The sequence below is a fragment of the Bos indicus genome, chromosome 8 (assembly GCF_029378745.1).
Source record: "Bos indicus isolate NIAB-ARS_2022 breed Sahiwal x Tharparkar chromosome 8, NIAB-ARS_B.indTharparkar_mat_pri_1.0, whole genome shotgun sequence".
In the NCBI taxonomy this organism is placed as follows: Eukaryota; Metazoa; Chordata; class Mammalia; order Artiodactyla; family Bovidae; genus Bos; species Bos indicus.
This window is the reverse complement of record NC_091767.1, coordinates 102,412,381-102,423,665: the sequence shown is the minus strand read 5'-3', so window position 1 is coordinate 102,423,665 and position 11,285 is coordinate 102,412,381. Positions and strand designations below refer to the sequence as shown.

General features: G+C 40.5%; 1 protein-coding gene across 2 annotated transcripts; it reads left to right on the top strand.

Moving 5' to 3' along the window:
• The first annotated feature begins 11 nt into the window (after positions 1 to 11).
• CDC26 (cell division cycle 26) lies at positions 12 to 11,209 on the top strand. Of its 2 annotated transcripts, none has more exons than XM_019966751.2 (4): positions 12 to 211; positions 5,798 to 5,907; positions 6,397 to 6,490; positions 10,792 to 11,209. In XM_019966751.2, exons 3-4 carry the CDS (start codon positions 6,407 to 6,409, stop codon positions 10,966 to 10,968), a joined length of 261 nt encoding a protein of 86 aa, XP_019822310.1. In that variant the 5' UTR covers positions 12 to 211; positions 5,798 to 5,907; positions 6,397 to 6,406; the 3' UTR covers positions 10,969 to 11,209. The 2 variants fall into 2 exon arrangements, with proteins under 2 accessions (XP_019822310.1, XP_019822311.1); XM_019966752.2 differs by having other exon boundaries at positions 13 to 211; positions 6,369 to 6,490.
• The last annotated feature ends 76 nt before the right edge of the window (positions 11,210 to 11,285 follow it).

The following is an 11,285-nucleotide window of genomic DNA, read 5'->3' as shown; positions in this document are numbered from 1 at the left end:
GCGTGGAGCATTATGGGAATCGTAGTAGCAGGGAGTCTGGGCCAGTTGAGAGATATGAGCTGCAGAGCCTCCGAGAAAAGCACGCGGAGGACAAGGTTCTGCGAAGAGAGAGACTCAGAGGCAGTGTGGGAAGTGTAGTCCAGTTGGCTTAGCGGATGATTCGGGGTGGGCGCCTAGGTTCCGGAAAAGGACTGAACAGGCCTGAAAAGAGGTAGGTGCGGGGAATCGCGCGGCTGCAAACTGAACTCAGGGAGCGAATCGAGGGATTCCGGGGCCTGCTGTCGGCTCCTGGCACGGCCAGGGGCTCTAAGTCCTCCTGGCGCCAAGGGCCATGTTGCCATGGAAACTCTCGCCCTGGACCCTCTAGTGCAGCCCGGGGGCTGCGGCAGGAGTGCTGTTCTCCGCTGTCAGGAAGTTCTCTTGGCAGTTTCTTCTGAGCTGGGTGGGTTTTCGGTGGATTTGGACAGTGGTGAAACAATAAGTTCAAAGAGCCCTCTAGCGCCGAAGTGAAATAAAGACCAGGCGGAGGAGCCACGCCCCGCTTTTGCTATCTTCAGCAGGTCTTTCTATCTTATTCTGAGTGAGATGATGAATGTGAGGCCTCAGGTAAACTGCAAGCAAACAACTTTTCACAACCCTGCTGCCCTGGGTGCTGGGGCATCAGAGGTGGACAAGACAAGATTTTTGCCCCCTTGTAGGGGGTGAAAGTGAAAGTGAAGTCGCTCAGTCGTGTCCAACTCTTTGCGACCCCATGGACTATAGCCTCCCAGGCTTCTCTGTCCATGGGATTTTCCAGGCAAGAGTACCGGCGTGGGTTGTCAATTCCTTCTCCTTGTAGGCGGTGGAGATTCACAAAATATTGGTGTTTCCAGAGCTGGAAAGAGCCCCCTCCCCTCCCCTAGGCCTCTTTACGATAATAATGGCTATTTACTGTGAAAAATTCTGGAAGAGATGGGAATACTAGACCACCAGACCTGCCTCCTGAGAAATGTGTATGCAAGTCAAGAAACAATAGTTAGAACTGGACATGGAACAACAGACTGGTTCCAAATCGGGAAAGGAGTAGTAAAGGCTGTATATTATCACTCTGCTTATTTAACTTATATGTATGTTTTTAACATATATGTATGTATGTATTTATATATGTACTTTTAACATATATGTATGTATTTAACATATATGTACTTATGCAGAGTACATCATGCAAAATGCCAGGCTGTATGAAGCACAAGTTGGAATCAAGATTGCTGGGAGAAATATCAATAACCTCAAATAGGCAGATGACACCACCATTATGGCAGAAAGCGAAGAAGACTTAAAGAGCCTCTTGATGAAAGTGAAAGAGGAGAGTGAAAAACTTGGCTTAAAACTCCACATTCAGAAAACTAACATCACGGCATCTGGCCCCATCACTTCATGGAGCATAGATGGGGAAACAATGGAGTGACAGACTTTATTTTTCTGGGCTCCAAAATCACTGCAGATGATGACTACAGCCATGAAATTAAAAGACACTTGCTCCTTAGAAGAAAAGCAATGACAAACCTAGACAGCATATCAAAAAACCAGACACATTACTTTGCCAACAAAGGTCCATCTAGTCAAAACTTTGGTTTTTCCAGTAGTCATGTATGGATGTGACAGTTGGACTATAAAGAAAGCTGAGCGCTGAAGAATTGATGCTTTTGAACTGTAGTGTTGGAGAAGACTCTTGAGAGTCCCTTGGAGAGCAAGGAGATCAGCCAGTCCATCCTAAAGGAAATCAGTCCTGAATATTCATTGAAGGACTGATGCCGAAGCTGAAACTCTAATACTTTGGCCACCTGATGCGAAGAACTGACTCACCTGAAAAGACCCTGATGCTGGGAAAGATTGAGGGCAGGAGGAAAAGGGGACAAAAGAGGATAAGATGGTTGGATGGCATCACTGACTCAATGGACATGAGTTTGAATAAGCTCCAGAAGTTGGTGATGGACAGGAAAGCCTGGCATGTTGCAGTCCATGGGGTCACAAAGAGTTGGACACAACTGAGCAACTGAACTGAACTGAACTGATGGAGCGTTTGCTAAACGCCAGGTTTTGTTACAGGAATTTACACTGCAATGCAACATTTAATCCATACAACAACAGATACAGAGCAGGAAACCAAGATCTAGTAAAAGGTGAAGCCAGTTGTCCAAAATCAGTGGGGATGGAATTAGAATCGCTGCCTCCAATTGTTGTTCAGTTGCTCAGTCATGTCAGGCTCTTTGGGAGCCTCTGGACAGTAGCATGCCAGGCTTCCCTGTCCTTGACCATCTCCTGGAGTTTGGTCAAACTCCTGTGCATTGAATTGGTGAAGCCATCCAATCATGTCATCCTCTGTCATCCCCTTCTCCTGCCTTCAATCTTTCCCAGCATCAGGGTCTTTTCTAATGAGTTGGCTCTTTGCATCAGGTGGCCAAAGTATTGAAATTTCAGCTTCAGCATCAGTCCTTACAATGAATACTCAGGGTTGATTTCCTCTAGGATTGACTGGTTTGATCTCCTTGCTGTCCAAGGGGCTGTCAAGAGTCTTCTCCAGCACCACAGTTTGAAGGCATCAATTCTTTAGTGATCAGCCTTTTTTATTGTCCAGCTCCCACATCTGTATATGACTACTGGAAAAACTAACTTTGGCTATATGAACTTTTGTAGGCAAAGTAATGTGTGTGCTTTTTAATATGCTATCTAAGTTTGTCATTGCTTTTCTTCTAAGGAGCAAGTGTCTTTTAATTTCTGGCTGCAGTCACCATCCACAGTGATTTTGGAGCCCAAGAAAATAGTCTGTCACTGTTTCCATTGTTTCCCCATCTATTTGCCATGAAGTGATGGGGCCAGATGCCATGATCCTAATTTTTTGAATGTTGAGTTTTAAGCCAGCTTTTCACTCTCCTCTATCACCTTCATTAAGAGACTCTTTAATTCCTCTTCACTTTCTGCCATAAGTGTCATCTGCATGTCTTAGATTATTGATATTTCTCCTGCAGTCTTGATTCCAGCTTGTGCTTCATCCAGCCCGGCATTTCTCATGATGTACTCTGCATAGAAGTTAAATAAGCAGGGTGACAATATACAGCCTTGACGTACTCCTTTCTCAGTTTTGAACCAGTCTGTTGTTCCATGTCCAGTTCTAACTGTTGCTTCTTAACCTGCATACGGGTTTTTCAGGAGGAGGTAAGGTGGTGTGGTATTCCCATCTCTTTCAGAATTTTCCACAGTTTGTTATCATCTACACAGTCAAAGGCTTTAGTGTAGTCAATGAAGCAGAAGTATATGTTTTTCTGGAATTCTCTAGTTTTTTCTGTGATCCAAGGCATGTTCGTTCTAGAAGGTCATGTAGGTCTTCATAGAACCATTAAGCTTCAGCTTCTTCAGCATTAGTGGTTGGGACATGGATCTGGATTATTGTGATATTGAATGGTTCACCTTGGAAACGAACAGAAATCATTTTGTCATTTTTGCAATTGCACCCAAGTGCTGCATTTTGGACTCTTGTTGACTGTGAGGGCTACTCCATTTTCTTCTTCTAAGGGATTTTTGCCCATAGTAATAGATATAGTGGTCATCTGAGTTAAATTCGCCTGTTCCAGTTCATTTCAGTTCACTGATTCCTAAAATGTCGATGCTCACTCTTGCCATGTCCTGTTGGACCACTTCCAATTTACCTTGATTCATGGACCCTGGACTTCAAGGAGATCAAACCAGTCAATCCTAAAGGAAATCAGTCTTGGATATTCATTGGAAGGGCTGATGCTCCAGTACTTTGAGCACTGATGCGAAGAACTGACTCCTTAGAAAAGACTCTGATGCTGGGAAAGATTGAAGGCAGCAGGAGAAGGGGATGACAGAGGATAAGATGGTTGGATGGCATCACTGACTCAATGAACATGAGTTTGAGCAAGCTGTGGGTGTTGGTGATGGATGGAAGGCTGGCGTGCTGACGTCCGTGGGGTCACAGAGTCAGACATGACTGAGCAACTGAACTGAACTGACTGATGGACCTAACATTCCAGGTTCCTATGCAATACTCTTCTTTACAGCGTCAGACTTTACTTTCACCACCAGACACGTCCACAACTGCGTGTTATTTCTGCTTTGGGTCAGCCTCTTCATTCCTTCTGGAGCTGTTTCTCTACTCTTCTCCAGTAGCAATTGGACACCTACCAACCTGGGCGGTTCATCTTTCAGTGTTGTATCTTTTTGCCTTTTCATAGTGTTCATGGGGTTCTCAAGGCAATAGTGCTGAAGTGGCTTGCCATTCCCTTCTCCAGTCGACCATGTTTTGTCAGAACTCTCCACCATGGCCTGTCCATCTTGGGTGGCCCTACACCACATGGCTCATAGAGTCATTGAGTTAGGCAAGGTTGTGGTCCATGTGGTCAGTTTGGTTAGTTTCCTGTGATTATGGTTTTCATTCTTTCTGCCCTCTGATGGATGAGGATAAAAGGCTTGTGCAGGCTTCCTGATGCGAGGAACTGGCTGTGGGGCAAACTGGGTCTTGTTCTGGTGGGCAAGGCCACGCTCATCTCCAGAGCAGGCACTTTTATCTGTTACTCTATACTGATCCCTGGCGGTGAGCTTTTTACAGTTTGCAGAAAGGTTAAAATGTGTCTCAGTTCTTTTTTTAAACATTCTCCACCCTTGGAACTTTGGCCTCCTCTACTTTTTTTCTACATTGGAATCAAGATAATATCTGATTTAGTACAAAGCAATTTGAAATGTGAGGTGCCCGTGTTTTGTATTGATAAAACAGACACATTACTTGTGTCTGTCCCAACCTTCGTGGGAGGAGGAGACATTTCTTCCTTGTGTATTTCAAAGTCCTGTCTATATCCTAGATACATGTATTAACAATTTATATCTCTACATGTATTTTTGGTTTTTGTTTGTTTGTTTTTTGCTTGGTAAGAAGTGGATTTATTTAACGAGAAACACACTCCAGATAGTGTGGGCCATCAGAGAAGGCGAGAGGGGCCTATGTATATTTTAAAGGAGCTTTCACTTACATGCTTCTCATGTAATCCTCTCCCTGTGGCCTATGTACAATTTTTATAGGAGGGTGACTTTTTTTTTTCCCTTTCTCGAGGCATGTGGATCTTAGTTCCCCAACCAGGGATCAAACTGGTGCCCACTGCAGTGGACACACAGAGTCCTAACCACTGGATTGTCAGGGAATTTCCCAGGAGGCTGACATTTATTAATCCAACTGAGCAGCTAAGACTTTATCTGAGCTAGCTTTATCCAAATAGGGGTAATTTTGCCAGCATCATGGTATTTCTCTGTTAGAGTAAACCTGAGAATGTAAAAAGAAGAGTGTGGCACAGTGCTCAAGAAAACTTCATTTCCTTTTCTTTTTGGTTTGGATCTCTCAGTTTATTCAACAAAGCATCTACTAACGGTTATTATAGATGATCTCTACTGGATACGGTGAGGATATGAAGATGATGCCATCAACAGGTTTTAAACTCAACTGAGGAGTTTTATTTTCTTCTAAAAGAAAAAAAAAAAAAGCTTTTTTTTCTTTTTTAGCATAAGCATTACCTTTCAGATTCCAGAGTGTTCTCTTGAGCCTCTGTGTATACTTATTCTCTCTGCCTGGGATGCCCTTAATCCCCCTTTTCTGCTTGTCCATCAAAAATCAACTTAGACATCATCTCCTCCACATCCCTGTTCACCCCACTGGATGGGGTGCCTTTGTGATGTCATTACATTACCCTCATCAAAGTTCTTCCTACAGTATACTGAGGTTTTCTCTTTACGTTTGTTTTCCCCACAGACTGTGACTATGCCTTTTAACTCAGTAGCTGGAGCACAGGAAGTGTTGGTTGAATGAACGACCTATCCATTGAGGACCTATTCAGACCTTTAGGATAACCCTGTGAACTGGTGAGTTAGAAGGAGTTTTCATACGATTTCGCAAACTAATTTTAGCATTCAGGAGTGATCATAAGTCTCTCACAATTCCCACATAGTGTTGGTCAAATCTATTGACTTGTATATTCTCCTACTAACTATACTGAATTAAAATTGTGATATTTTAGCTTTATTCTCTTAGCTAGAATAATTATCTGGGAATGGACATGAGATTAAAGTGATTGATACCTAGAATTCTATTTTATAGGCAGCTTGCTATTTTAAATTCTGGAAGAAAGAGATTTTTGGAATTATAGAGTTGTGGATCTGCATCATGATAATTATATCCCTAAGGACTTAGAAGCCAGTGTGTGATTCCAGATGAGTCTTTTGTATCACCATTTGTTTTAGTGTGCATGCTTACAAACTGGTCTTATGTTTGTAGCTAAGATTTATGCCCTACAATTTTTTCTCCTTTCTACCATTTTTAACAGCTAATAGTTTACTGCATCTGCCCTTTAGTATTGATTTCATGATGCTGCGACGAAAACCAACCCGCCTAGAGCTGAAACTTGATGATATTGAGGAGTTTGAGAGCATTCGAAAGGACCTGGAGGTGAGTACAACTTTCAAACCCTTAGGAATATTTAAAACAGTAACCCTTAACTTTTGAACTCCAGATTCTCATACCAACAGCTTGTTTGAAATCTCTATTTGGATGCTTGACAGGCATCTTAAACATAATGTATTAGCTTCCTGTGTCTGCTGTAATGAATTTCCACAAACTTGGTGGTTTCAAACAACAGAAATTTAGGCTTTCACAGTTCTGCAGGCAAGCAATCTGAAACCAGTATCACTGATCCAAAATCAAGATGTCAGCAGGACTGTGCTCCCTCCAGCGACCGTAGGGGACAGTCCTGTTCCTTGACTGTTGCAGCTTCTGGTGGCTGCTGGCATTCCTTGACTTGTGGCCACATCAGTCCGGTGTCTCTGTCTGTAATCACATTATCTTTTCTGCCTGTCAAGTCTCCCTCTGCCCTCTCTTACAAGATACATGCATTGGCATTAAAGGCCCACCCACATATTCCAGGGAAATGTCCCCATTGCAACATCCTTAATTGAATCACATCTACAAAGACCATTTTCACATACAAGGCAATAATTACAGGATCCAGAGATTAGGGCCTGATAGCTTTGGAGGTCATTATTAAGTGTACTAAACTTAATATGTTAAAACAAAACACTCTTGATTTCTTCCTCGAACCATTTCTACCTCAGTATACTCTACTATGTCAGTATCTATATCGTTGCTCACACCATAATCCTGAGAGACAATCTTAAGTTCTCCCTTTCCCTCACCGTTTATATTCAATTTTTCCATAAATCCTTTGGTTCTACCTCCAGAATATTTCTAGTATCTACCCATACCTTTTTTATCTCCACCGTTAGAACCCTATTCCAATAACCATTATCTCACTGCACAATTTGAGCAGCATCCAAGTTGTCTCTCCACGTCCATTATTGTGTCTTCAATCCTTTCTCCATTAGGTATCTATATAGAGTGATCTTTAAAAAATTTCAGCTCATGTTATTCTCATGCTTAAAAATCCTCAGTGGTTTCCTGAACCTGGAATAAAGCCTCAGTTCCTTGTCATGCCTCCAAGTTTTTGTATGTTCTGGCCCCTCTCTGGTTTCATCTTCTGCCACTCTTGCCTTGCCCTCTGTACCCTAGGCACACTGGTTTTCCTTTGTCCTTGAACATGCCAAACTGTTTATAACTCGTGGCCTTTGCACATGTTATTTTCCTCTGCCTGGAGTCTTTCCTCTTTCTTCATGTCTCAGTTTGAATGTGACCTCCTCAGTCTGAGAGGCCTCTTCTGACCCTGTCCAGCTTCGGTGTTTTCATTCCTACCCGTGCTCTCTCCATCTCATTAGGGTCTCTCAGAACACTGTATTCTTTTATTTCATAGCACTTATTATAATTTACAATGATTTGTTTATTGTAAAATCATTTACATTAGGAATGCTGATTGTAAAAATCATGCCTGTCTTCTCCACTGTTGAGTTCCCAGCATCTAGTAGAAGTTCAATATGTATTTTTTAAGCATAGCCTTACCGTACGGTATTAGATGTCAATCAGTAAGACTTAAATTCTTTACTGGCTTTTGGAATAAAGTACAAATTCCTTAGGATGACATAAAAGGCCCTTTTGATCTGGTCCTTGGTCATCTCTCCACTTTATCTTCTCCTGACGAGTTATCTTTAATTTCAGTGTCAATAAACACTCTGTGCTCTTCCCCTGAAATGTCCCTTATGGTTTAAACTTCAGTTGTAAAAAGTCTTATTATATAAAGTGTTAGTCTCATACTGAAATTTGACCTTGCAGAGTCAGCTCCCCATTGAGTTTTTTTTTTAATTGAGTTAATTCTTATGACTGAGTAGTATTGTATGGTATATCTATATAGATATAGATACACCACATCTGTGTTATCCATTCGTCTGTCATGAGGCACTGAGGTTATTTCCATATGTTGGCTATTGTGAATGATACTGTGATGAACATGGTGGTGAACTCTTTTTGAAATAGTGTTTTCATTTTCTTTGGATATATACCCAGGAGTGGAATTGCTGGATCATATGGTAGTTCTGCTCTTAACTTTTTGAGAAATCTCCATTCTGTTTTCCTTAGTGGCTGTACCAGTTTACATTCTCAGAATGTGTGCTTTCCTTTTCTCCATGTCCTCTCTAACACCTGTTATTTCTTGTCTTTTTGATAATGGCCATTATAATGAGCATGAGATGATATCACATTGTCGTTTTGATTTGCATTTCTCTAGTAATTAGTGATGTTGAATATCTTTTCTTATACCTCTTGATCATCCATCTGTCTTCTTTGGAAAAATGTCTATTCAGATTCTTGGGTCCTCTGTTTTTTTGTTGTTGAGTTGTATGAGAGTTTTATATATCTGGGGGTATTAATCCCTTATCAGATAAATTATGTGCAGCTATTTTCTCCCATTTAGTATCCTGTCTTCTCATTTTGTTTATGGTTTCTTTTGCTGTGCCAAAGGTTTTTAGTTTGATATAGTCCCATTTGTTTATTTTTCTTTTGTTTCCCTTGCCTGAGGAAACAATACTCAGAAAGACTGGTAAGACTGATTCAAATAGCATACCACCTATGTTTTCTTCTAGGAGAGTTTTATTGTTTCAGGAGGTCTTGTAATAAAGTCTTTAATCCATTTTGAGTTAATTTTTGTGTATGGTGCAAAATAGTGGTCTAGCTTCATTCTCTTGCATTGGCTGTTCAATTTTCTCAACAGCATTTATTTAACAGACTGTCCTTTCTCCATTGTATGTTCTTTGCTACTTTGTTGTAAGTCAATTATCTGTATATGTGCAGGTTTATTTCTGGGCTCTTAGTTCTGTTCCATTGACCTGTGTCTCTTTTTCTGCCAATACCATGCTGTTTTGATTACTGTGGCTTTGTAGTATAATTTGAAATCAGGGAATGTGATACCTCCAGCCTTGTTCTTTTTTTTCAAGATTGCTTTGGCTCCTCGGGGTCTTCTGTGGTCCTATACAAATTTTAGGAATTTTTGTTTTATTGCTGTGAAAAATGTTGTTGGGATTTTGATGGGGATTGCATTGAATCTGTAGATAGCTTTAGGGAGTATAGACATTTTAACTGTCCTATCCATGAGCATAGAATACCTTTTCATTTCTTTGTGTCTTCCTTTTCTTTCAACAATGTCTCATTTTTAAGTGTACAGGTCTTTTTTCCTCCTTGGTCAAATTTATTCCTAGATATAAATTTATGCCTTGATATTTTTGTTGTTGTTTTTCATCTTTTTACTACAGTTATTTAGAGGGTTTCACTTGTTTTTTAGAGCAACTTTGGAGGGAGGAATAGTTTTTGTCCTGTGCTAAAATGGAACAGAAAACTGGTATTTTATTTGTTACTAAAATTAGTTTAATTATATTTTGCTGATTCTGGATTTTGAAACAGTCAGCAGTTGTTCACAGTTGGAAGCCTTTTAAATGATTTCATTTTACTTGGATATTCTGAGTTTCTCACAGCTTATAAAATGATATATCATCCTGTGCCTTTTAGAACTTGTCTTCACAAAGGTGTTTAGGGAGAGCTTTTCTAATGTTATGTTAGGTAGTATGACCTAGAGAGTAACTCAGGAGGCCATTATGTTTATATATATATGTGTGTGTGTGTATATGTATATATATAAATACCTCACTGATGCACTATATACTTTGATGCTGGCATTTAAAGGCTCCCAGATCAGCAGTGGTGAAGAATAGCAGTAAGTGGTGAAGAACAGCAGTGATTCCAGGGGTTGGGATTGGTGTAGTGGAGCCATTCTTCTAATAAGGAACTCTCAGGTAGGGTAGTTGTGGGATGTTTGAAAGTGATCAAACTGAGACATTGACTGTGAATTCTGTAGTAACTTGTGGCTGGAGCCAAACCTTTTATCTGAAAACAAAAAGGAATTCCCCAAGTCAGACAGACCTCATGATAAGACAGCACAAAACTTTCTATTCTTGTGTTACATTTAATCTCATGGTGTCATCTGTTAATTTCTGGTGGTTATTGTTTTACCAGTCACTTTAATCTCCATCTATTGTGTGGACTTTGCTCTGTCATAGCCCTGATTCATCTTCTATTTTAATGGTCTATTTCCCTTTTAGACTGTGACATCCTGGAAGGTAGGGCTTACATCTTTTATCACTGTATCCTCTTATATCCTCTCGGACCCCTAACCATCTAAACCTAGGATTTCAGCTTATTGTTGTGTAATCCCAAACCCTATCCTTTACCCTAATGCCTAATACATGGTAGGTGCTAAATAAATGTTTATTAATGAATAGAATATTGCCTTAACACTAAAACATCTAAACTTTCAGACCCGTAAGAAACAAAAGGAAGATGTGGACATTGTAGGAGGCAGTGATGGAGAAGGTGCCATTGGACTCAGCAGTGATCCCAAGAGCCGGGAACAAATGATTAATGATCGAATTGGTTATAAACCCCAACCAAAGCCCAACAATCGTTCATCTCAATTTGGAAATTTTGAGTTTTAGAAGTGGATTATCTTGCGTGCCAGAGCCCTGGAATGGAGTACAATGATGGCAGAAACACAAACAAGATTTAGAGAATGGAGTGTTCACAGTCAGACAGAATGTTTTACCTCCTGCAGAGAAATACTTCTGCGTGATTACGGATGCTTAACTTTCACTCTGAAAGCTGAAATTCAAACTCTGGTTTGTCTCTGAAAAATTTGACTTGATTTTTGTTTTTAAAAATAAATATATTTTTGGGAAAGTGTGTGACATCCTTAATGAAATATAATAGCACCATTAAATTGCTACATCATTCTTCTCAACTTTATTAAAAGACC

What these genes read in the sequence shown, in the direction of transcription:
- CDC26 (XM_019966751.2), top strand. Translation starts at nt 6,407, where the DNA reads ATGATGCTGCGACGAAAACCAACCCGCCTAGAGCTGAAACTTGATGAT. An exon ending in GCATTCGAAAGGACCTGGAG is followed by an intron (nt 6,491 to 10,791) that starts GTGAGTACAACT and finishes CTAAACTTTCAG; the next exon opens with ACCCGTAAGAAACAAAAGGA.